This window comes from Garra rufa, chromosome 11 (genome assembly GCF_049309525.1).
Source record: "Garra rufa chromosome 11, GarRuf1.0, whole genome shotgun sequence".
Taxonomy (NCBI): Eukaryota; Metazoa; Chordata; class Actinopteri; order Cypriniformes; family Cyprinidae; genus Garra; species Garra rufa.
This window is the reverse complement of record NC_133371.1, coordinates 31,712,454-31,739,988: the sequence shown is the minus strand read 5'-3', so window position 1 is coordinate 31,739,988 and position 27,535 is coordinate 31,712,454. Positions and strand designations below refer to the sequence as shown.

At 34.6% G+C, this 27,535-nt stretch overlaps 1 protein-coding gene across 1 annotated transcript in view; it reads right to left on the bottom strand.

Moving 5' to 3' along the window:
- lonp2 (lon peptidase 2, peroxisomal) overlaps positions 1-27,388 on the bottom strand; it is a 36,824-nt gene extending 9,436 nt beyond the window's left edge. Inside the window, exons 1-11 of the mRNA XM_073850797.1 lie at positions 27,091-27,388; positions 21,882-22,116; positions 20,081-20,212; positions 19,872-19,994; positions 19,620-19,783; positions 19,322-19,416; positions 15,336-15,594; positions 12,162-12,303; positions 6,250-6,400; positions 5,927-6,053; positions 2,633-2,760 (exon numbers count right to left, since the gene is read on the bottom strand). Coding sequence (XP_073706898.1) covers positions 2,633-2,760; positions 5,927-6,053; positions 6,250-6,400; positions 12,162-12,303; positions 15,336-15,594; positions 19,322-19,416; positions 19,620-19,783; positions 19,872-19,994; positions 20,081-20,212; positions 21,882-22,116; positions 27,091-27,323 — 1,789 coding nt within the window. The 5' untranslated portion in view covers positions 27,324-27,388. The remainder of the gene's footprint in view (positions 1-2,632; positions 2,761-5,926; positions 6,054-6,249; positions 6,401-12,161; positions 12,304-15,335; positions 15,595-19,321; positions 19,417-19,619; positions 19,784-19,871; positions 19,995-20,080; positions 20,213-21,881; positions 22,117-27,090) is intronic.
- Positions 27,389-27,535: the final 147 nt, after the last annotated feature.

Below are 27,535 nucleotides of genomic sequence, written 5' to 3'. Positions count from 1 at the left end.
TACAGAGGAGCAGCTGCAGCGAGACGTGAAGGGGGGGGGGGGGTCTAAGGCCGTCTGTTAGCACGCTTTACCCTCCTCCACCCCTCAGGGGGCTCGTGCTTACAGAGATTGATGACCAATATGTGCTTGTGTGTGCTGAGGTTTTCATAATGTGTGAGAATCAGTTTCTGACTGTACGTTAGATAATTTCTCAGCATGGGTTCTTTACACACGCTCTTCAGTCTGAACACACTTCTAGAGTTAGTGTGTACTTGATTCAGTCTGTGTGGCACAGCGAGGGTAAGTATGTGTTATGGATTGTGCTGAAGTCAGCCGTCTGTATGTTGTAGGGAATGCTAAACTCTTTCTGAGCCACTGCTGTCAGGAAGCAATACATGATACACATACAGAATAGTGTTCCTCAACCGAATGCATCCTCAGAGTTTGCTACCAGATGCAAGACAAGTGGTCCATCATTATGGGGATTTTTAAAGATGATACAGATGCTAGTATTTTAAAAAGAGGGTGAGGAAAATAAAATGAAAATTCCAGTGATAATAAAATAAATATGTAATTTCTTTATATATATATTTTTTAATTAAAAATATTTATCATTGATAACTAAATAAATATTGAACAAATTATAATTTAATTTTGTAATTATGGTATTTTATGAAGCAAAATACAATACAATTTAATAATTGTATTTGTTTTAACATTTTTAAATATTTAGTATAATATTACATTACAGTTAATTAAATTTATTAGAATTTTATTGTTTTATTTTATAAATCAAAATACTTTGCATTGACAATAAAATAACAATTATTTATTTTAACATTCATTATATAGTCAATATACCATATAATATTTAATAATAATTTAAGATAATTTAATTATTTTATTTTATAAATAATAAATTAATACATTTTTTGTATTTATTTATTGTATTAATTTAATCTATTTTATTTTATATTTATTTAATAATATAATATTATATAATATTATAATTTAATCTATTTTATTATATTTTTAATAACACAATATCATAATTACATTTTTATATATTTAATATATTATAATTAATTTATTATTAATTTAATTGAAATTTATCATTTACATTCATTTTATTTTAAACTCATAAACACTGTATAGTTAATTAATTAAATAAATGTTTTATTTTTTAAATCATATTAAAATACTTTGCATTAAAATAACTACTTATTTTAACGTTTGTTATATATTCACTATATTACATAAAAATTTAATGATTTAATTTAATTATTTTATTAATACTAAATTGATGATAAAAATCTATTTTTATTTTTAATTATTTTATTTTATAAAAAAGATAAGAAAATATTTTTTGTTCCTTTGATATAATTTATTTAATATATTTTGTTAAACATTTATTTAATACATTATTTAAATAAAAAATATTAATATTATTTAATATTAAATAACTGAATCTATTTTATTATATTAAATATGTTTTTGATAATACAATAACATAATTACCATTTATATATATTTAAAATATTAATATAATTAATTAATTATTTTTTATTTAATTGAAATACTTTACATTAAAATAACTTTTTTACATTTGTTAAACTAATATTGTAAAAATAGTTTTATTATTTAATAAATAATAAATTGATAACAAATCATTTTATTTTTATTTATTTATTTTATTTAACATATTTTATTAAACATTTAACATATTATATATTATTATATTTCATCTATTTTATTTTATTAAAAAGATTTTTTGATAATACAATAACATAATTACAATTTTTTTATATTTAATATATTAAGATAATTAATTTATTATTATTTAATTTAATTGAAATACTTTGCAATAAAATAACTATATATTTTAATATTTGTTAAATATTCAATATATTATATAAGAATTTAATATTATATATTTTAATTTGATTTTATAAATATGAAAAAAATATATTTTTTTAGTTATTTAAAATGTATTTATTTTTTATTAATTTCATGTATTTTGTTTAATATTTATTTATTATATTATATATTATTATAACTGAATCTATTTTATTAAATATATTTTTGATAATACAATAACATAATTACCATTTTTATATATTTAATATATTATAACTAATTTCTTATTTAATTTTATTGAAATATTATTTTGTTTACATTTACTTTATTTTAGACAAATATAAACAAATAGTTTTGTTATCGAATGTTTTTGAATCAAGTTTTTATTCAAAGAATTGAATAGGGTTTGTCATTGAAAGTGACTTCTGCTTCATAATTACATAATTGCGTCCAAACCAGGCGATGCAATGTGTTTTCAGCATCATATACATTTTCCTGTTTTCAGTGAAAGCAAAATGCTGCACAAAGTGTCATCCCAGCTAATCAGAACATACTTAAGATTTAATATGTAGCTATGTGTACACTTTTTTTTTTTTCATCCAATGACATTTTACTGTGGGCGGAGATCGTCATCAGAATGCAATAGACAAGCGCACACTGGGACTGACTGTTTTATCTTTGCCCAAAGGCTATTACCATCAATCCTGAGTCTACGACTGAAGCAGAGCCGGGGGAGCTGGTGTAATTCCAGCCGTAAACAACAATGAAGTGCGAGATGAAAAAGCCCCAGTTTTACCTGCATGCTGTTCAGTGGGGGACTCTGCTCTAGAGACCTTATGACCTTCAGCGACCTTCACAGCCACAGCTCGACAGATGGCCCCGATCTTCCTCTCCAAAGAGCGCACGCCTGCCTCCCGTGTGTACCTACAAACACGTTCACACACAAATCACTCTGTCATTACAGCCGGCACTGCTGGGCCAGGGCCATGTATTGATTGCTTTTTAGCAGATAATCATCCCAAAATTAGCAACCTCTGAGGTAATTAATTAGTTTGCTCTGCAAACATCTCTAATTGACAATCCCTGATGGACTACAGACATTTACAAGAGAAGTTTGGCAGCCTGTCATAAGATACGGTTTTGAAGGAGAGAGCGAGACAGCAGAGGATATAGTTTACAGGAGGGGACCTGGCTGGAAAGCCCCATCTGTGACCCAAGCTGCCCCTCTGTTTCACACCATAATCTCTCTTAACAGTGAGACGCTGCTTTTTCTGATGTTATGCTCTCTTCAAATTTACTTAATTTCCAAATGTTGTACAAACTTTTTAGAGCCTTAAGTGCTATATATTTTGCTACTTGTTTATTTTTTTCTTTTCATTTAAATTTTATTATATACATATATACAGTTGAAGTCAAACGTTTACATACACCTTGTAGAATCTGCAAAATGTTAATTATTTTACCAAAATAAGGGGATCATACAAAATGCATGTTATTTTTTATTTAGTACTGAACTGAATAACACATTTCACATAAAAGATGTTTACATATAGTCCCTTGTTTGTCCTGAATAGTTAAACTGCACTACAGAAAAGTCCTTCAGGTCCCACAAATTCTATTTTTTATTTTTTTTGGTGTGTATTTGAACCCTTTCCAACAATGTCCGCTGAGGAAAGCCATATATTTCTGGGAATAGCGGTATCTTTGTCGTACTATCCTTTCATCTGTTAAGGGTGTTTTTCGATGACAGTGCTGCTCAGTGCATTTGTTGGCTGCTTCTTACAAGGTGTTGTTGAAAGTTAAAATAACTTTTTACATCATAATTACAACATACACATAATTACATGCATGTTTTTTTATTATTTAGTACTGACAGGTCCCACAGATTCTTTGGTTTTCCAGCATTTTATGTATTTGAACTAGTGGTGGGCATAGATTAATTTTTTTAATCTAGATTAATCTCACTGTAATCTTGGAATTAATCTAGATTAATCTCACTGTAATCTTGGAATTAATCTAGATTAATCTAGATTAAAATGGCTAATTTGAATTCTGCTGAAGGCATTCAGAATGTGTGTGCTACCCAAATAATGACTAAAAGTAAGTCTTCGAGAACGGGCCAGGTGGCGCATTAGACCAGGGGCTCATCTCCTGTTTCCAAAATGCATCACAAACTACTTGACAATTGCATTTTTCAACACAATTAACTATACAAACGTGTGTAACCAACTATTCCTACACTGCATGTACTTCTGCGTAAAAGGCTGCGCGACGTGCGCGTTGCAGTTAAATGCACATTTGCGCATGGGTATGGATATCTGCGTGCATAGTCTTCGGTTAAACTGCGTTGCTTTTAGAAGCGTCAATTCAGTTGTTGCATATAGTTTAATGTCTTTATTTCGGGATTATCAAAGTAAATTATAACTCACGCACGTGCACCAGTAAAAAGGGTCTAGCAACGCCCCTGCCCTGAAGCAAACCTGGCGGCTTCATAGCTGCATCCATGTTAGCACGTATTGTTTGATGTGGTAATTTCACAGTAGGCATACACACAGGTTCGAAGACTCGTTCTCGCCCCCTACAGTGCAATTCGGCTACGTATACATCCGCGCTAAAATATCAAGTTGAAAGTCATCATAGCTTGCGTAGTATAGACCCAGCTCCCAAACCAACTTTGAGAATAGATTAACGGCTATATTTTTTTATCGCCCGATAAGAGTCTCACGTTAACGCAGCACGTTAACGACGATAACGGCCCACCACTAATTTGAACCCTTTCCAACAATGACTGTATGATTTTGAGATCCATCTTTCACACTGAGGACAACTGAGGGGCTCATATGCAACTATTACAGAAGGTTCAAATGCTCACTGACGCTTTGGAAGGAAAAACTGCATCAAGAGCCAAGGGTGAAAACTTTTGAACAGAATGAGGATGTGCACATTTATTTACATGTTCCTCAGAAGACAGAATAAGTCAAATATTCCCTGATCTTAACGCAATGTTCCCTTCTGAAGCATTAGTGAACGTTTGAACCTTCTGTAATAGTTGCATATGAGTCTCTCAGTTGTCCTCAGTGTGAAAAGATGGATCTCAAAATCATAGTCATTGTTGGAAAGGGTTCAAATACATGAAATGCTGGAAAACCAAAGAATCTGTGGGACCTGTCAATACTAAATAACAAAAAACATGCATGTAATTATGTGTATGTTGTAATGATGATGTAAAAAGTTATTTTTACTTTCAACAACACCTTGTAAGACGCACCCAACAAATGCACTGAGCAGCGCTGTCATCGGGAAACACCCTCAACAGATGAAAGGATAGTACGACAAAGATACCGCTATTCCTACGGTATTCCTACAAATATATGGCTTTCCTCAGCGGACATTCAAACTAGTGTTTTATTGTGAATATGAGACTGAGCTGAAGAATGAATGCTGTATCAGATGAAGGTAATCACGCTTGCTCACTTCATCTCTCTTTCATGTTACTCTACATAATACAGTGAGATTTTAATACAGTAATGCAATAAGCTTTTAATGAAGCAACTCAATGTTCCTTCATTACTAGCTCTAAAGTGACGTTTTCAAATTAGTAACTTGGCTTGGGCTCAGCTATTCAACTGTCAAACTGAGATTTATGGCGGAAGGAAGTAGTTCTGGACAAAAGAAAGGGTTTTTAAAGACGCCCTGTTGTTGTTTTTGTGTATTTACACACTTGTGTTGTCAAACTGTTGTAGAAATGCAATATCACACTCGTAGGCGTGCAATATGGCTGTATATCAGCATGCTGTGATTACCTATGGCCTTATGCCTACGCCAGAATCAGTCATAAAAATCTATCATATATCACCAAAAAATCACTATTTAGAGACAATGCAGGTGGCATGTTTACTTACAAATAGATGTGGATGGAGAGGTGGATTCATTTGTTAGTGTGTGAGATTAGTTCTTAATCGACAATGACTGCTTCTGTTGGACACTTTAATCTTGTCCTAATGTCCTCCATGTTGTTTATAACGTGCCGCTATCAGCTTGAACCTCTTTAGAATACAAAACACTTGACTGTGTGTGTTTGTGTGCATACTTGCTGATGATATCCTTTGTGGTGTCCTGTGGGATCTGGAGCTGTTGTGGGGTCAGTCCGTGCTGCTCCAGCTGATGAGGGATCAGGTGCCGATGGGCGATTTCTACCTTCTCCTCTTGGGTGTATCCTAATGAGACACACATGCTGATATTCAGAACACAAATTACAATAAACTAATCAAGCATTCAACTACAAAAACATCTGCTCAGTTTTAGGATAGAGTTAATTGTGTTTGAGTTAAAATAGTCAGGAATGAATCACTAAAATGTCACATTGTCAGTGCCACATCCTACTGTCTTTTTTGTCTGAAACTGAACTCTGACCTGGCACCTGGAGGACCTCCATTCTGTCCAGTAAGGCAGGGGGGATGGTGGCCGTGGTGTTCGCTGTGGCGATGAAGAGGACTTGCGAGAGGTCAAATGGCACGTTAAGATAGTGGTCGGTGAAGCTGTGGTTCTGCTCCGGGTCCAGAACCTAATAAAGACCATAGTTTAATTGCAAATGCTGTTTGTAGTGGACTTTTTTTTTTTTATAAATATATAAACAGTTAAAATACCATCTTGCATAAGGAATGTTTTAACACAAACAGTTAAATTATAGTAAGAGTGTGTATTTTCACCACATGTCAAATGGATCATGAACATGAACAGAAACTGCTCTAGCCTGAGGAGGTAACCATAGCAACTGTAAGCTGCTCAAACCCCTTCGGTTAGAATCAGCACTGGATGGTACATTAAGGCCCTGTTCACACTAGTACGTTTTCGTTTTAAAACAGCGTTTTAAAACTAAAAATGATCCTCATCTACACTTGCATTTTCGCTGTGTTTCAGAAACGATCTGGTTATTTGGAACTGGTTTTAAAATGGAACCGGTTCTCGATACCGAACCCTGCCACATTTTCGAAAGTCTCAGTTTTCAAGGGTCTACAATGCCAGAGTTGTGTAAACAACAGGCATAACCGTAGCAAAAGTTCTGCGTTTTAAAACGAAAATGCACTTGTGTAAACGTAGCCTAACTGACACTTCACAAATCTAAAGTATACTATATAACAGTAAGGCTTTATGTTCACCAAAGCATTTTTTCCTGAGACCAGCATATTTTTTCAATTGTTTGTAATGGGAGCACTGGGTATAAAAAAACAAAACAAAACAGCAGCATGACAAGGCACTGAAAGCTGTGCTTGGATTTTTTCTGGTTGCCAAGAGTTGAAAAATTGATAACTTTGGGTAAACCAACGATCGTCATCGTCACATTGTGCACTGTGTGACAAACACTGTGCCTCCAAAGCGTTCACAAAACATCCACAGCAAACATTTTCAAATAAGATGTCTGGCATTTTCAGCTGGCTAGAAACGCTTTTGTGGACACACAGCCATAACCAAAAAATTACTGGCGGTTCAGTGAGAGAGCCAGTAACAGTGTTGCCAAGTCTGCGGTTTGGTTACTTTAAAGGCCCCATGAAATCAAAATTGAAGTTTTTTTACTTTATGCTCCAAAACAATTTGAAAGATAAAAGCATTAAAAACTTTTACAGTTTTAACTTACAACTATAGATCAACAAATTTAATTACATCACCCTGCACTTTAGCTTCTCAGACTTTCTGTCCAATCAAATGCTCCGTAGAACCGAAAAGTCCCGCCCCCTACAGTATAAATAGCAGCTGAAGCTGCAGCTGAAATCGGTCACTTGTTCACAGAATCAGTATTTTCTGTACAGTGAATGGCACACAGTACACTATCTTGGGGAAAGGGAATGATTCAGATTGAACGAATGAGGTCTGGTTTTGTGCTGTCATGTGAACCACCGCAGCGCACACACAGTTGGCTTCAGTCCAGAGACACACAGCGGATCATATATCAGACCACAAAACGTATCGGACCCATTTGAATTCAACACAGAATGCTATATTTTACAGCAATATGAACGAGATTGTGGCTGTCATACGCTGTCAAATGCAGCTTTACCAAGCTCAGCAGCTCTGGTACAAGCTGTGAAATAAAAGAAACGTTACTGGCTACTTAAAAAAGGGGGTGGGGCAGCTTGATATGTCCCACCCTGTTTTCCTGTTTCAGTTGAAAATACGTGGAATAGTCGGCGCCGATAGCCTCGTGGGAAGTGTCGACATGTAGCGTTGTTGCGCTTCGGGCATCCCGTGTTCAAGTCCCGGCTCGCGGACCTTTCCCGATCCCATCGCCCCTCTCACTCCCACTTTGTTTCCTGTCTAACTACTGTCCTATCAATGAAAGGCAAAAACGCCAAAAAATAAATCTTCACAAAAAAATAAAAAACAAAAATACGTGGAATAACGCTGTGTGTTTCAAAGCAGTTTAGTGGACCTTTAACACTGTCTGTGTGGGTTGTTTTTCATGTCCCTGCATTGAAATAACCCTAACAATATGATATTTAGCCTTTTGAATGCTAATGTTATCAGGGGAACCCTGCCAAAAAAGTGGATTTTACCGCCTGGGAGGGCGATTTTTACAGAAACCCCCTTAGAAATGCGATTGGGCTAGTTTTGAACAGCAATTGGGTAGGTTTTGTTTTGAAAACCTGGCCACCCTGTTCATTAACCACTTTTAATCAATTCACTGACTATGTGAGCGTGTTTCAAACCTCTAAATTTGCAAACAAGACAGTTTCGTGAATATTTATGTCTGACTCGTTAAAAAGAACCAGGTCATAACAGTCATTTGTTTGTGAATCTGACTTTAAGGCTTGCACTGTTTTCGTTCCTGCATGAAGGAAATACTGTAAAGGTGTGGTCATATTTACTGTTGTTTGGTGATTGTTTGCAGTCATAATCAAGTCATTTTAATAAGAATCCATTTCACTGGGAATTTTACTTGAGGGTCGAAAGATTCATCAATGTAGATTTTGTAACAGGCTCTGTTGCTCATGAATCTGTCACAACAGAAACCAGCCGCTTGGTTTCAAAGTAACTTCTGAGCTGTGCTAATAACAAAACACCTCGCATGATGATATTTGGCAAAACTAAAAAACTAAAATAAAATAAAGAGTAAGCCTAATTGTTTAGTAAGCAATAACGCACCACTCTAAGATGCCCCATTTGAGGTATTATATCTGTAGCACAAATCGTGCAAGATGAGTTACAAGCCAAAGTTTAAAACTCAGGGTTAAAGGTTTAAAACAAGCTCACTATAGCTATAAACAACCACCAAACAATTTATTTTGAAATGCTTCCCTAAATAAAGCATGCTTGCTCTCAGCTTCTGACAAACTAAATAACAGAGCTTTCTGCTGAGCTTGCCAGGTCACGTCCGCCCTGTGATGAACTTCCCTATATCTCTCTCTCTATCTGGAGTACAATGAAAAGGGTCACATGCTTTACAGAACGAGATGAACGTCACTCCCCGGATGGTTTTTGAGTGGCGATCTGCTGATTACAGGATGCAGACTGCAGATCTTTGGTGAAATTGGACGATGCATTTCTCTCCCTCTGCTGGATTGTTGTAAGAACTCATCACGCCAGGAAATAAGAGGATTACAATCACAGATATACAGATGTTCAGAGCTTCATGAACACCTGCGTCACGTGAGATATTCATCTCAGTGAAAACAAACTGGCTCAAGTGCATTCAAGTGTATGCAAATGGCGATGTATATGTGATACTGTGCACAGAAAGGACAACAAACCTATTACCTACTACCTATGGTATGCATGCACTTTCCTTGCTTGCAAACTGATCTTGCAGACCACACACAAACAATTGCAAAAAAACATTGAAACATTTTCGTTCAGTGTTGTGGCATATAATGTCATGCAGTGAGTCTGGGTAATGTCATGCTGGAACAGAGCAACCTGCCCTGACAGAAATATCTGTTTGTTTTGTTCTATACCATCACGAGCATATCACAGCCCATAAACATTTATAAGGTCAATATTACCTTCAAACTTCAAGCTTTAAAAATCAGGGGCGTTATATTCATAAAAATTTTGATGAAAAAATTCATAGTCACCAGCAGGTAAAGTTACAGAGGTGGTCCGCATTTCTCTCTCCTACCCTTAGCCCATTAAGTTTTAACAGACCCAGGGTTTGTACAGATACCGTAAAATTAAATTCCAGGACTTTTAAGGACTTCAAGAACTTTTTTTGTCATTTTGAAAAACAAAAACAGTATAGTTAAACCATGGTAAGAATAAATTAACCATGGTTTTCCTACACTAACCAAAGTTAAACCATGGTATTTGTAGTAAAACTGTGGTTATGCAAAAAACATGGTTATTTTTCTTAAGGGATTTATATTTGTACTGTATCTTTTTTTCTTCTTTTTTAAACTGTATTGCTTTAATGGTTTGATGTTTTCTACTGTTTAATTTAAAAAAAATAATAATTAAAAAAAAGATTCCCGAACCCACTCCGAAATCCTGATCTGAAAAAAATGATTTGCAAAAAGCTCAGTTTCACCAATCACTATAAGTGCTTATAAAATCATTACGATGTTGAAATTCAAAAATGAATGGCTGTTTTAATTTGATCTGGTTTTTGCTAGTGAATCACTATAAATAATGGGTTGAAGTCATTAGTTTAGTTGTAGTGGTTCCAGCGTAAATGACTCACTCAGTTGATTCAGTTCATCTGTTCCTCTTTTCGCACCTTCAGCCATGTTAACGCGACACTGTCAATACTACTACTGGCTTAGCTCGCTAGTTTTATGACATTAACTGAAGCGAAAAAATATTGTTTTATTGAGTTGTTGAAGTTTGCTTAAAAAAAAGATGTGCTTGTTGTAAAATTAAACACTTATTTCATAGATTCATTCTTTCAATAATTCAAGTACTTTTCAAGTACCTCTTCAGGAATATTGATATTTTCAAGGGTTTTCCAGACCTTAAATTTCAAAAAGTCAAGTTCAAGTACTTTTAAGGACAATTTAAGGACCTTGGATGAACCCTTTATACCCCCTAAAGCGTGCTTTGAGTTTGGTGGGGAGTAGGGATAGGCGATACCACTTATTTTGTTTTCTATACGATACCGATACTTTTAAGGCCAGTATCATCGATATCGATACCGATATGATACTTCTAAACTTAACTTTTAAATTATTACATTTATTAAATTAATAAGAGTAAAATATGCAATTATACCCTTAATTTTATATTTGAAATGCATTTTAACATTTAAGTTGCCTAGTATGCAACTAATTAACTTTTATTTTTTTACACGTGGTTAAAATATGTTTCCTGTAGTGGTAACTACAAAACCTATAATTGAAAATACTTAGTTTCATAAGGGGCTGCCAGTGACAGGCTGTTGCACACATAAAATACAACATTTTTATTCTGACGGTGTATAATTTATATTAACATTACTACAAAACATGATCAATGGACTTTAAGTGTTAATTTAAAGAAATGTAATTGCACAAATTACGTAGGCTACAATTTCAGTTTGTTTATTGTGAAATAGCTCAAACATGTTTTTATTTTCTGTCCTCTGATAAGCATTGCTCTGGGCTGCCGTTCCCAAAAGCATCAATGCTTATGATACTTTTGGGAAACCCAGCCCTGTTTGAATGCACTGTCTGAAGTGAGTGAATGCTCTCTGTGATTGATTGGTTCTGTCTTGCAACGTTTGCGTGCATTCAGATAAGTAGGAAAATTGTTATATCGTGCACAGTTGTTCCCTAACATAGGTTATACGTCCAATTCAATGCACATTGTACGCCTTGCTTTTTGTTAAATAAACAAAATCACTGGTAAATAAAACACACCTTAGTATCGATATTTTTAATTTGAGTATCGATACTCGCATCAGTATTGATATATCGATACTTTAGGATCGATATGCCCATCCCTAGTGGGGAGTAACTGAGAATGAATGGGAGAAGTCACGTGAGAGGAGGCAATGCCTTCATTGTGTTATAATTGGATATGGTAGGTTATGTTCGACTGTGATTGGTTCATGAGACAATTCCCACCTCTTGTGGGTTCACAAATAAGTCTGAATGTACAATATAATGGCATTAACAACTCATACACTTAGATATAACACTTTGTTACATCAAAATAAGACTTAAAATGGCATGAAAACATGATCTTTTAGTCAGTAATCAGCTTGGTGAAATTTAAAGGTAAAGATTGTCTGTTACCAATATTTACAAAAGCTTTGATGACTGATGATCAAAAATAGTTAAAAGTGAACTATTAAAAAGAATAGCTGAACATAAGTTCAGAAAGTTTAACAGTTTTAACCTACATGTAGTGCCTCTCACCTCCAGCAGGGCGGCAGCAGGATCTCCCTGCAGGCTCTTCCCCAGTTTGTCCACCTCGTCCAATAAAAAGACAGGATTGTTTACCCCAACAGTCTTCAGGCCATTTATAATGCGACCAGGCATGCTACCTACGTACGTGCGCCTGAGGACAGACACACATGGAGATAAAGTGGGGTGGGGAAGAAAGTATAGAGAAGGAGAGATAAACGATGAAGTGAAAAAAGATTTGTATCAGTTCTCAGGTGGGCAAAACAAAAGAAAAGATCACAATCATCCTACACTGGGACCTGAAGTGCAACTGTTTTGACGTAGTCCCATTCAAGTTGCTGTTGGTTGTCAGTAGGTGTTACTGCTCCCAGAACTTAACTGATGGGCTGCGTAACAGGTTATGGCATGAATCACTAATGCAGTTTAAAAATTACAAAATAAGTAACTTCTTGACAATGTTGCTGGATGAGGCTTGAGTGCATCTGATGTGGTTGAAAACACTAAAACTAGTATTTCACCCTACTGAACTGACAAAAGACAGGATGCGAAGACAGACAGGATGGAATTGTGCACTAATTACAGTCTAAGTAGGGGCTGTAAGACTGTCATTAAACTTTATACACCATACTGTAGAAAACGAATGCATGCAGACGTGTAATGAACAAGACAAAGGCAGAGAGCATGCGGGAAAAGTCAATACGGCTAAGGACACATTTTCCATGTGAGGATGAGGTCTGATATTAACCAATCGGAAAACACAGAGGCTCGCCCTGGCCTGCAGGGCGTCATGATTGTTATCACCTTCTAGTTTCTATAGAGACAAGAGATCAGAGGGAACATCAAAGAAGTCATCAGTGCAGGTCATGGTTTAAAGTTTCTCTCGTTTTTGACGGGCCACTACGTCACGTCTCGTTGGTGGGTTCATCATAGTCTGATACCTCAATCTGACGCATCTGCACACATTTGCATCGCCGCATTCTTCAAACGTTGGTTGTGACTCACCATTTGATGGCAAAACAACGCCTGAATGGCTATATTGAGTTTCAGTGTCTTAAGGATCTTGGATTAGTAACATAACACCAGGGTTAATCACAGTAACATCAGGGCTGGGTCACAAGGTTTTAGCAATGCATGGTAAATATGGCCTTATTTGAAACATTAATCATAATCAGATGGTTGATGTTTATATAGTACACACTATCATTCAAATGTTTGGGCTTAGTATGAGTTTTTTAGAATGAAATAAATACTTTTCAGCAAGGATGCAACAGTTTGATCAAAAGTGAGAGCAAAGATTTTTACATTGTTACAAAAAAAATATATATATATATTGTTCTTTTATTCAACAAAATTGGGACCATTTTTCAGTCCTGAAAAATGTATCCCAGTTTCTACAAAAATATTAAGCATGTTTTCAAAATTGATAATACATTTTTTTTTTTTCTTCAAATCAACATATCTTAAATGATTTCTGAAGGATCATGTGACACTAAAGACTGGAAACCCATTTCTGCCACTAAATACATTTTTTTTAAGTTACTGCAACTTTTTAATCTCACAATTCTACTTTCAGAATTGTGTGATATGAAGTCACAATCACAAGAAAAAAAATCTGAATTGTGAGTTCGAAATTAAGTGTTATTAAGATTTTTTTTCAGAATTGTGTGATCTCGCAAAAGTCACAATTGAGAAATAATTGAGAAATAAAGTCAGAATTGTGACTTTCTGACTTTTCTCTCACAAATACGAGTTTGTATCTTGCAACTGTGACTTTTTTCCCACAATTTTACTTTTTTCTTACAATTGTTAGTTATAAAGTCCAATTTTGAGGGGGCAAAAAAAGACTGATATCAGGGTTCGTACAGAAACTGCACAATGAAATTCCATGACTTTTCAAATACTACTTTTTTTGGTTTTCTAAAATCAGAGATCTCACTTATCAAACAATATCATTATTATCTTTCAATTTCTAATAAATAAATTAATAAAACAAAATGGTACTAATAAAGTGCAGCACATGCAAAACATGCAATGACTATGGCAATTTTAACCTCTGAACGGATACTCTGACCAAGTTACCGCTTTCTGTATTCAAAAAGTTTTTTTTTTCAGGTATATGATTGACCTGAAGAATGAAAGCTATACCATACACTTGGAAAATTATGAGATATATCATGCTCACAGACATTATGGGTGTGACAATACGCTTGATTCACGAGATGAAACAAAATACAAATACTCGATTCACTAGAATGAGACAATATTTGAATTATAAAGTCAGAGCTGCGGGATACAAACTCGCATTTGTGAGAAAAAGTCAGAATTGCGAGTTTATATTGAGCAATTCTGACTTCATTTCTTTCAATTGCAAGTTTATATTTCACAATTTTGAGGAAAAAAGTCAGAATTGCGAGATGTAAACTCGCAATTGCGAGGACAAAAAAGTCAGAATAGTGAGATAAGAAGTTGCAATTTTATGGGCTTCTATAAAAGACTATAGTAAAGGCTACTGAAAATTTTCCATCACAGGAATTAATTACTGAGTAATTTTTCTCAGAACTGATATAAACTCGCAATTGCGAGTTCTAAAGTCAGAATTGCAAGATAAGAACTTGCATTTCTGACTTTTTTCGAGTTTGTATCTCACAATTCTGACTTTTTTCTTAAAACTGCAAGTTTATATCTCGCAATTCTGAATTTTTCCTCACAAATACGTGTTATAAAGTCAGAATTGTGAGATATACACTTGCAAATCTTTAAATTTATATCTCACAATTCTGGCTTTATTTCTCATAATTAAGAGTTTATTTTTTGGAATAAAGTTTATATCACACAGTCCTGACTTTATAACTCATAATATATTTCAGAATATTACTTTTTTTACTGTATTTTTGATCAAACAAATGCAGCCTTCATAAGCATAAGAGTCTTCATTTTAAAAACATTAAACATTCTTACTAACCCCAAATTTGAACAGTAGTGTATATTTATGTGCAGTTAGGCTTTTGATTATTCAGCCTGAAGTCTTGCCCACACAGCTTATTCTGGCCAAGAACAGCCCACTTAAACAAGAAGGATCTGTCTGACCTGCATATAAAATGACCAACCACAGTTTCTTTTTCAAAGCAGTCTGACACTAAGATTATGTGTAGACTTGAGTGTACTACCTCTATGATGACCTCTCACCTGTGGCCACGGATGTCAGACTGATCACAGACTCCCCCCAAGGCAATGCGATGGAACTCTCGACCCAGAGTGCGAGCGATGGAACGCCCAACGCTGGTCTTTCCCACACCAGGGGGTCCCACAAAACAAAGTATAGGTCCCTTAAGGGTGCTCTTGAGTTGCCGCACAGCCAGATACTCCAGCACCCTTCTCTTCAGCTTCTCCATGGCATAGTGATCATTATCCAAGTGAACCCGTGCCGCACGGATGTCGAGGCAATCTGATGGACAACAGTGAAAGACAACAGAGACTTAAAATAATGCAGATATACACAACTGTTCAAAAGCTTAGGGTTAGTTAGACATTAAAGGTGACATATCATGGAAATCTGACTTTTTCTGTGTTTAAGTGCTAGAATTGGGTCCCCAGTGCATCTACCAACCTAGATAATGTGAAACAGAACAACCCAGTAACATTTTGGTAAGCCTTTCTTTGTAAGCATGTGAAAAAACAAACCACTCAGATTTTACACTTTTGTTTTCACAAGTTCTAACACCATGGCAAAAGTCTGAGCAAAGCATGCTAACTGTTCTGTCTTTGGCTGCACAGATGAACACAGAGTCCCAGCCTCAAAGGAGACAAGAGAGCAGTGGATTTATTGATTTATTTACTGTATATTACGCTGCTGCCACACAGATCCAATATAAACATGCAATTCATTTCCCAGCTATTTACCTTCACAGACATCACAGACTGTTTTTGCAGTTTAAGTGGAATAAGACAAGAAAGAGAACTTAGTTTAGTACTCACATGCCATGTGACAGCCGCTTTCTGTTTGTGTGCTTCGGATGTGTGCACTCAGAAAACCATATATCAGAAGTTTAAACTGATATGGCATTAAAAGGCATGATTTCAGTGCGATAGACATGCTACTCAAGATCAAACCAATGTTTTTGAGAGTATCTGAGGTACAACTCTGTAAAGGCTCAGCTCTATTCTGGAAAAGGGGGCAGGGAGCAGCAGCTCATTTGCAAAATAGGCATTTTCAAAATGATATAATAAATGATCTGTGGGGTATTTTACACTGTAACTTCACAGACACATTCTGAAGACACCTGAGACTTATATTACGTATTGTACAAAGCATAATAAGTGTCCTTTAATATTTTTGTTTAGCAAGTATCATGAAAAAGCCTATTAGATTATGTGACATAGAAGACTGGAGTAATGACTGCAGAAAATTTGGCTTTACCACAGGAATAAATTACATTTTGAAATATATTCAAATAGAAAAACAGTTATTTTAACAATATAACTTGTTTATTTTATTTTAATCAAATAAATCCAGCCTCTAATTGATGATAAATTGATGGCAAATTCACAGTATCACAGCACAGTTGCTGCACCCCTTGATTGCACGCATGTTGTAAAAATTTGGAAAGGAATGTGAGTATTTTATGAAAGACATATGCATTTTCACCACCTGATGTAATAAGACACAGACATACGTGCAGCTGTCTCATAAAATAAACCTAAACTGGGCACAGAATTTTCTTTATGGTTCTCACAAATCATACATTGTCTATTCTGCATTTACAGGAGAACATTCCTGTAAGGCCAGACCTCTCTATTCCCAGCTTTCAAGCACTGATCTAAACCACTAAATCAGTTTTCTTCTAATGCAGTCCCACCCTTGAGCACGGAGCTTAAAAGACTGTGAAATGCACTTCATGTACATGAGACTTTCCCAGCAGAATTCCAGCCTCAAGGTCTGTTACACATCTAGGAAGGGAAATTCAGAGGTATGTGTGTGTGTGTGTGTGTGTGTGTGTGTGTGTGTGTGTGTGTGTGTGTGTGTGTGTGTGTACCTGGTATTCATCACGTTGTGGGGACCAAATGTCCCCACAAGGATAGGAATACCAGTAGATTTTGACCTTGTGGGGACATTTCTTAGGTCCCCATGAGGAAACAGGCTTATAAATCATGCACAATGAGTTTTTTTGAGGAAGTAAAAGTGTGCACAATCTCCTGTGAGGGCTAGGTTTAGGTGTAGGGTAGGTGTAGGGCGATAGAAAATACGGTTTGTACAGTATGAAAACCATTACGCCTATGGAATGTCCCCATAAAACATGTAAACCCAACATGTGTGTGTGTGTGTGTGTGTGTGTGTGTGTGTGTGTGTGTGTGTGTGTGTGTGTGTGTGTGTGTGTGTGTGTGTGTGAGCACAGTGAATCACACGTGCATGTTTGTTAGAGCCCTTCATGGATAGTCAGAGATCCTATTTCAAGGCAAAGTATAACCTTAGGATAGTAAGTAATGTATACACTTTTGTACATGCTTGGCGCATTCTAGTAAATAGTTAAAAACAATTGCATTCCAGCAGCACATGGAATAATTATAATACACAGAACATGAATAAATATAAAGGTAAGTGTAATGCTTCTCAACATATGGTCAAACACTCTAGTTGTGCTTGGAAAGATAATTTGCTGTACTTGAGTTCTCAGAGTCCTCCATGTGGCCATGGAGAACATGACAAGAATAACACATGTAAATAGTTTAAATCACTTTCCACCTCTAGATTCATTTCACAAATTGTGGTACAAGATTCCCTCTACTGGTGGATCTCTAAAACTGTTGTTAGATTAAATTAGTCATTTTATCTATCTAAATATTCATTTAACTAAAATCTAATTATTTAAATAGAACATTTAACATTCTGTTAAACATTTTTCATCATTTTCAACCAGTTTACATATACTGGTAGCAATTACATAGGCTATTTAGAAATGTTATTTAAAAGTTTGGGGATAAGATTTTAATGTTTTTAAAAAAAGATGTATCTAATGCTTTATTTGAACAAAAATACAGTAAAAATAGTAATATTGTGAAATATCGTTGCTATTTAAAATAACAGGTTCTATTTAAATATATTTTAAAATGTAATTTATTCCTGTGTATTCAAGAAACATTTCTTATTATCATCAAAGCTAAAAACAGTTGTGCTGCCTAATATTTTTTGGAAACCATATTTTTTCCCAGGATTATTTGAGCAATAGAAAGTTCAAAACAACAGCATTTATTTGAAACAGAATCTTTTTCGTAACACTGTAAGAGTCGTTACTGCTCTTTTGACTAATTTAATGCATAATGCTGAATACAATGTTAATATCTCAAAAAGAAAAGACCCCAAACATGTACTACTTTTAATATTTTAGGATGGATTACGCATGGATGGAATAAATAAAAAAACAATTACTTTAAAGAAATACTTTAATAAATAATGCTATACTTTGACTCAGTATAATAATATAATATTTTGTATTTTATTATTTTGTTTAGTAGGGATGCACTAAAATGAAAATTCTGGAGCAAAACAGAAAATTCTGGATGCAAATTATTGAGTTAAGTTAAAAAGTCTTTCAAAAACTTGGCTGAAAACCAAAACTGACAAATAAAATGCTTTTTAATAATTATTTATTATTTTATTAAATAATATAATTTTGTGAGACTTTTTAATTTAACTCAATAATTGTAATGATACTGAATTGAAAAAATAAAATAACCACTTTTATTGAAAGTAAAACAATAAAACTGGACAGAAAATACATTAATATTAAATATCAATACATTATTTTTATTCAGTTCTATGTAACAGAATCAGTTTCAACAGACTTTTTTAAAATAATGTATATTCTTACAAAGCTATTATTATCAGAGCACGTGAGCAATATTTTACCAGTGTTGCCCAGTACAGCAATAAATATACCACGATAATTTTCAGTGCATCCCTATTATTTAGCATTATATAAAATATAAAATGTACTATAATATACTACTTTGGTTTGATATAAATGTTTAATAACTAATAAGAGATCAATGCTATTTGTAAACTTCATTCCCAAAACCTAAAGATGCATGTAAAAAAATACATTTTGTTCATTTTATTTTGTTTTAGCATATTTTTAAATTGTATGTTATTTTATTTAGCTTTTTTTTTTTTTTACCTGTAGTACTTTTACTCCAGGGAAGCTCTACCATCATCTCAAGGTAGTTGCGGGTGAGGGCATACTCTGGCATGGACTGTGGCATCTTTTTTAATCTGTAGAAACCAGTTTGGCAGAGGGAGACATTAATGTGTTATTAATTAAAATACTGATTAAACTGTAAAGATAATGACTTCCTTGTAACACATTTAAAGACAGCAGAACAGATGCGGGCACTGGTCAGTAAAAAGTCCCTTGCCGTCTAGCATGTAACTAACTATGAAATGTGGTTTCCTCTAAAAAAATTACCAGAACGTACCGTTTTAGCTCCTTGAGACACACGCGCAGTGCTGCTTCCGGCATAGCTGCTGCCTTCACCTTCTTCTCCAACATAGCTGTGTCATCACCATCTTCATCCTCTGCCTCCTCATCCAGCGAGAACTGGCGGCCTGGGAACACACCACCTTTACGGATGGCCAACACCTAAGAGAAAGAAGAAGGCCTGTGTAATAGAACAGGAAGTGTGGAGGAGGGTGTTTGTGAGGCAGAGGAGAAACACATGTTGGCCTACTCTCTTGTCATCATCAGGTCTGAGTTTGCGAGTCTTTTGCAGCAACTTGAGGCCTTCAATTTGTCTGGTAAGCAGAGGAAGAGCCTTCTTAAAACGTTCCTCCAAGTCTACCGCATCCAGCACCTGCCAACAAACAAAATGCATATTTATGTGTGCATAAATGGTGTATAATCATTCATCCTGAACAATAACCCTATTAACTGCTGTACCTGTAGTTTCTCTTTGTTGGAGGTGCGGATCATGGAGGCCAGGACATCCGGCAGGGTTTCTCTAGGAAGACTGTCCAAAAGCCGCCTGAGTTTAGCCACCACAGGCACTGACATGTCCAACATCCCAACCAGCTGGACAAAGAGGGACCAGAGGACACTGTCAATACACTGAATAAAAAGCCTACACACTATGAATCATCCTGTAGCATCTGGCAAAGAATGAAGTCTTTATATTCATTCAGTGTTTAAATGATGATTCACTGTCTAGATGGCTGGTGCCAAAGTGGGAAAAAAGAATCGCAATCACATTCATGTTTTCTTCAGTCATGAAAAATGATGTCCTTGATTATTACTATTATTAAGCAATATCTTTTTTTGAAAACGTTGGCTGCAATTTAGAACATATTTATAGAAACTAAACAAATGAATCAAATTCTCAAGTTGGTTATTATTGCTGTCAAAACAAAAGAAGTGTGTGGTAAAAGTAGGTCAGTAATCCTGATTGGTCACTTGGTTACATATTCATTTATTTAGACACTTACACTACCAGTCAAAAGTTTTTGAACAGTAAGATTTTTTATGTTTTTTAAAGATGTTCATTTATTTGATTTAAAGTACAGCAAAAAATATTTTTTCTTTTTAAAATAACTGTTTTCTGTTTGAATATATTTTAAAATGTAATTTATTCCTGTGATTTCAAAGCTGAATTTTTAGCATCATTACTCCAGTCACATGATCCTTCAGAAATCATTCTAATATTCTGATTTGCTGCTCAAAAAACATTTATTATTATTAATACAATGTTGAAAACAGCTGAGTAGAATTTTTTCAGGTTTCTTTGATGAACAGAAAGTTCAAAAGAACAGCATTTATCTGAAATAGGAATCTTTTGTAACATTATAAAAGTCTCCATCATCACTTTTGATCAATTTAAAGCATCCTTGCTAAATAAAAGTATTAATTTCTATCACCCCCCCAAAAAAATAACAATTATACTGACTCCAAGCTTTTGAATGGTACAGTATATGATGTTACAAAATCTTTTTATTTCCGATAAATGCTGTTTTTTAAATTCTTACATCAAAGAATCCTGAAAAAATGTACTTAACTGTTTTAAATATTGATCATAATATTAATAATAAATGTTTCTTGAACAGCAAATCAGAATATTAGAACGTGACATTGAAGCCTGAGTAGTGACGCTGAAAACTGAGGTTTGATCAGAGGAATAAATTACATTTTAAAATACGTTGAAATAGAAAACAGTTATCTTAAATAGTAAAAAATATTTAAACATTTTACTGTTTTTGCTGTACTTTTGATCAAATAAATGCAGGTTTGGAGAGCAGAGGAGACTTTTTTTAAAAACCATTTAAAATCTTACTGTTCGAAAACGTTTGACTTGTAGAGTATGTACATCCAAAAGAAAAAAAAAAGACATTCCTTTGGAAAATTCTATTCATCACAGAATACTTGAAAAAAAATAACATAACATGGTTTTCACATAAATTATTAAATAATTTTATAATTATTAAATAATTAAATCATTGTAAAATTGCAATAATATTTCACGATATTACTGTTTTACTGTATTTTTGTTTAAATAAATGCATACTTGGTGAGCATGAAATATTTTAATATTAAAAAGTCTTAGTATTATATTATATCACATTATACACAGGTGTATCATATGAATAATATCTGTGCTTTCAGGACATTGTGGCAATAGCATAGCATTTTTATATACTATTAACAGAATCACAACATAAACACAAACACACATGCCTTTACTACTACTGACCTGTACAGCGGCCTGATAGAACCTCTGTGACAGCTCCCCCAGCTCTCCATCAGCCTGATCACCCTCTGTGTACTGCTCCAGTTTGTCTAGCTGTTCCACCTCAGCAACGGGGAAGGGTCTCTCTCTTAGCAGCTGGGTCACACGAAAGCGACACAACCCCGTAATGAGCAATGTGTAGTGTGGTTTTGGCCAGTTGCTACCGACAACCTGGACCGCCAGTCCTGCTGTGCCAATTCTGTGAAGACAGAAGTGTAAATTCAAGTAATGAGGCCTGAGTATTGTTTCCTATCAAATCTAATTTGAGATACCGGAGTAGGTTTAATGCCATTGCATCTAACAGAGGCACACACACATACTGAATAGTGATTATAAAGAACAACAACTTTATAACTAGACAAGTAACCATATTTCTTCTATAATGGGAAAGATACATCGTTTTTAAGACATATTATAGCATTATTATGAGAAAAAATGTAGCTTTAACAAGAAAAAAATTCATTTTAATGACATATCTTTAGTTTTAGTTTTGACAAGAAAAAGATGTTTCAACGACCATCTCGTTATTACGAGAAAAAATTAAATTTTTACTACATAACATCTCGTTTTTATGAGAAAAATGCCATTTTAAAGACATAACATCTAATTATTAGGAGAAAAGATGTTGTTTTAATGACATAATATCTCGTTATTAAGAGAAAAGATGACATTTTAACGACATAACATCTCGTTTTTATGAGAAAAGATGTAATTTTAAAGACATAACATCTCGTTATTAAGAGAAAAGATGACATTTTAACGACATAACATCTCGTTTTTATGAGAAAAGATGCCGTTTTAACGACATAACATCTCGTTATTATGAGAAAAGATGCCGTTTTAACGACATAACATCTCGTTTTTATGAGAAAAGATGTCATTTTAAAGACATAACATATCGTTATTAAGAGAAAAGATGACATTTTAACGACATAACATCTCGTTTTTATGAGAAAAGATGTAACTTTAAAGACATAACATCTCGTTATTACAAGAAAAGATTACATTTTAACTACATAACATCTCGTTTTTTATGAGAAAAGATGACATTTTAACGACATATCTCGTTATTATAAGAAAAGATTACATTTTAACTACATATCTCGTTTTTATGAGAAAAGATGTCATTTTAAAGACAACATATCGTTATTATGAGAAAAGATGCCGTTTTAACGACATATCTCGTTTTTATGAGAAAAGATGTAATTTTAAAGACAACATCTCGTTATTACGAGAAAAGATTACATTTTAACTACATAACATCTCGTTATTACGAGAAAAGATGCCGTTTTAATGACATAATATCTCGTTTTTATGAGAAAAGATGTTTTGATGAGAAAATTGTTGTTTTATCGACATATCTCAATACTACAGAAAAAGTGTCATTTTAATAATCATGTCGTTTTAACGAGAAAAATATGTTGTTTTAACAACATAACATCTCATTGCTACGAGAAAAGATGTTTTTACGACATAATATCTCGTTATTACGAGAAAAGATGTCGTTTTGGTGAGAAATAGATGTTTTAACGACATCTCGTTATTACGAGAAAAGATGATGTTTTAACGACTAGAGGTCGACCGATGTATCGGTTTTGCCGATTAATCGGCACCGATAGTTCTTTGGCCGAACTATCGGTTATCGGCAAAAATCCTTGCCGATAGTTTTTCCGGGTTGCGTTCTTTGCTGAAGCAGCTCACGCTCCGCTCCGCTGTCATAGAGTATGAGAGGTTAAGCCCCAGACAAATGTTTAATGTCAGGATTGTTACCATATATTTGTATTGATTTATATCCATCTGGTGATATTCTTAGCCAGCAAAGTTGCAGATTTAAAGACATGACGTGAGAAAGCAAACTGGGTTCATTCAGCCGACAGAATCCTGCCCAGTCACAGCGCGCCATAGTTTTACATTACAGATCTGTCCCAAATCATTGTTAATTTTCATAAAGACTTGACCCTGGGCTGGAAGATTGAGTATTGTGCATTTAAGCAAAATATTTTTTTTATTTCTGTAGCTCTAATAATGTCTGTATGCTTCATATAGAGCTATAATTTATGTTTTAGCCTTTTCGTCAGGCAGCGGAAGCATGGTAGTTACGCACTTTGTTTTACAATGCCATTTTCCTGTTCTTATAATAACTGATCAACAAAAATATCTATTAAAAATTAAGTAATAAATTATACAAAACGAAATTCGTTTAAGAAGGGATTTTCCACAAATAAAAACGTACGAAGTGGTCAAAAATTGTGTCTGACCCTCTCCAATTCTCCCGGCTTTTTGCCGTCCAATTCATACCACGTCCTTTATGACATTTACAAATTACACAAACTTCTTTCGTAATTAACATATTAAACTGAAACAAAACAAATAATATTTAAAACATAAATGTAAAACAGAAAATAAATTGTTTCTGAAATGGCTGCAATTAACGATATAGATCGCACTTTCTCTTTCCGTTTGATCTGTTCTTTAATCTAACCTTTGCCGCTTTTTTAAATCATTCTCAAAGTAAACATTTGCCCGTTTGGTGATTAAATAAACTGTTTTAGATTTCTGCTTGAACTACACAACGTGTCCTGTGTGTGTTTGATACCTGCAAGTTATCCGTTAACGCAGCGCTGAACTTTTGTCCGGTTTCATTAAGGGTGGGTAAAAAAAAAGGATTCTCCGATGCATCGCAATCCTCTCTTCAATGAGCTTGTGTTTTCCCCGCATATGGCACGTGCGCGCGCTGGAGACGCGGCGGGCTTCATTGCACAGGATTTGCACTGTGAGCTACATGTGCATAGTGCATTGTTTGACAGTGAACTTTCAACCGCAGTTTTTTACTTTACAATTCCTTCATTTCAGCCGTTTGTAATGCAGTACTATTAGATGCACAAAACTCGCGCACTGACAGACTTTCACTTGTGCTTTGGGTTTGTTCGTCCTAAAAAGCTCGATTGCTTGCATTTTCGAATACTTTTATACGAAACTGATGTACAGTACACACAGTCAGTTATGTTTTTAGAGCAGGACAAAACATTTGATATATCGAAATAGATCTGTGCATTCGTTTTGATGCAGCCTGTTAAAAAGCTACTGTCTTCGATCTCATCAGTAATAATCAAATGATAAAGAAAAAAGACTTATTCTAAATAAGTAATTGTTTAAAAAAGTAGCCTGCTTATATAATGGAAAAATCAATTTGATATAAAATGTAAATGAAAATGGTACCATGTGCAGTAATATTGAAAACTGAGAATGTGACGCATGGTTATATTTAGTTGATATTGAAAATCGTAATTAAATTGAATCTTAATTTTAAGATGGCAGTAGGCCTACTGACATACAGAGATTATAAACAAAAGGCATAAAACCTGCAATTTTACATATTGTTAAAATGTAAAGATTCACACCCCTTTACAATGAGCCCATTTGTAACATCAACTAAGATTGATGAAAGCTGTAGAATAGTAGTGTTGTTCCTTGTTAGAGTCTGTTAATTTCAACATTTACTGTAATATTGTTAAATTTTGAAGTTTATTTTGTTAACATTAATGAACTATGAAATAACTTTAATGATCAATATATAATTAATATTAATATTTTTATTTATTTACAAAGTATGGTTTAGTAAAAAAAAATTTAAATAGTAGAGCACTATTTTAGTTGCCGTTCAGTATCCATTTTCAAAAACTATCGGTTAATTAATCGGTATCGGCCAGTGTGGTCCAACCTAGCTATCGGTATCGGTAAAAACCAATATCGGTCGACCTCTATTAACGACAACATCTCATTACTACGAGAAAAGATGTTTTTACGACATAACATTTGGTTATCATGAGAACAGGTGTTATTTTAACAACATAACATATCGTTATTGCGAGAAAAGATGTCATTTGATAACATATCTCGTTATTAGACATATGTCGTGACATATCATATCATGTCGTTTTGATGAGAAAAAGATGTTTTAACGACGTCTCGTTATTACGAGAAAAGACATCCCTGGTGAAAAAAACAGCTAAAACCAGCCTAGGCTGGTTGGCTGGTTTTAGCTGGTCAACCAGCCTGGTTTTAACTGGTCAAAGCTGGTCAGCAGGCTGGTTTTAGAGGGGTCTTGGCCACTTTCCTAGCCTAGCCAGGCTGGGAGACCAGCTAAAACAAGCTATTTCCAGCTTAAACCAGCTAAAACCAGCCAACCAGCCTAGGCTGGTTTTAGCTGTTTTTTTCAGCAGGGATAACACCTCATTATTACGAAAAAAGATGTTGTTTTAACGACAACATCTTATTACTACGAGAAAATATGTTTTACGACAATACATCTGGTTATCATGAGAAAAGGTGTCATTTTAACAACACAACATCTCGTTATTGCAAGATAAGATGTAATTTGATAACATATCTCGTTATTAGACATCATGTCGTGGTCATGTGACATATCATAGCATGTCGTTTTGATGAGAAAATTATGTTTTAAAGACAACATCTCGTTATTACAAGAAAATATGTCATTAAAATAACATAACATCTCATTATTAAGACATTATTGAGTGGAAAAAATGTGTGGCAGCAATGTGCCACCAAACCACCACACAGAGCATAACCAGAGAAATTTATATTTACTATAAAATGTATATGACTTTTAACATTTTATTATATTTACATGACTTTTCCAAGCTTGGAATTTTATTTTTATTTTTTCATATTCTCTGACACCATGACACTATGACCAAGTCACTATGATTCGGTCAGCCATTGATCGCTGACAAGAGCATAGACTCACAAGGTTGAAGTCCAACTGTTGCTCAAACGATCATTCTAGAAAACAAACACAGCTGCTACTACTAGTCTCTAATATGTAAGAAAATTAATGAATAATGTAGTTCAGTGTTTAATTTTGAACATCATTCAACCACATATCCTGAGGGTAGAGTTCAGTCAGTATAAAATAGTATCTGTCATCATTGTCAGCCATCACCTTTTTCCCACTAAGGTTTCTGGGAAAATGTAAAGGTGACAGATTATAACTAAATTTTACAATACAATAAAAGTTACATATTGTATTATAGAATCATGACAAATGACTATAGGACCTCCTTCAAAGTGTTTCATAACAAAACTCAATGACAGTTGCATCACACTGGCTCTACAGCGGGTTTGACAGTCTTTGACAGCACAGACCCACCTATGTAAGGACGGGAGCTCATCGCTGTCGTGCTCGGGGTCTCTGGTGTTGGGAATAACCCCAATGATGGTGCTTTTTAGCGAGGTTCCCTTCAGAAGTCTGCTCTTGACTAACTGCATGTTTCTCGCCGTGTCGACGCTGATTCTCATGGTCGAGCCCGGTAACAGCACTCCATCGTGAGTGCACAGCAAAGGCAACCGGCTGGGGATTTGAATACCACTGTTGGATGACATTTTGCAGCGTTTAAGTTTAAAACTTTTAATCTCCGTGCACTAAGGTGCAAGGAACGCCTTCATCGTATGACACACTGGGACAAATGAAAACAGGAAACTACGGCAGGTGCAGTAGGACAAGCTTGGTGTGCAAACGGAAACGCCTACTTTTTGAGAAACCACGCGGATTGCGGCCAAATGTACACTGTGTTCTCTCTCTTTGTAGTGTGTTT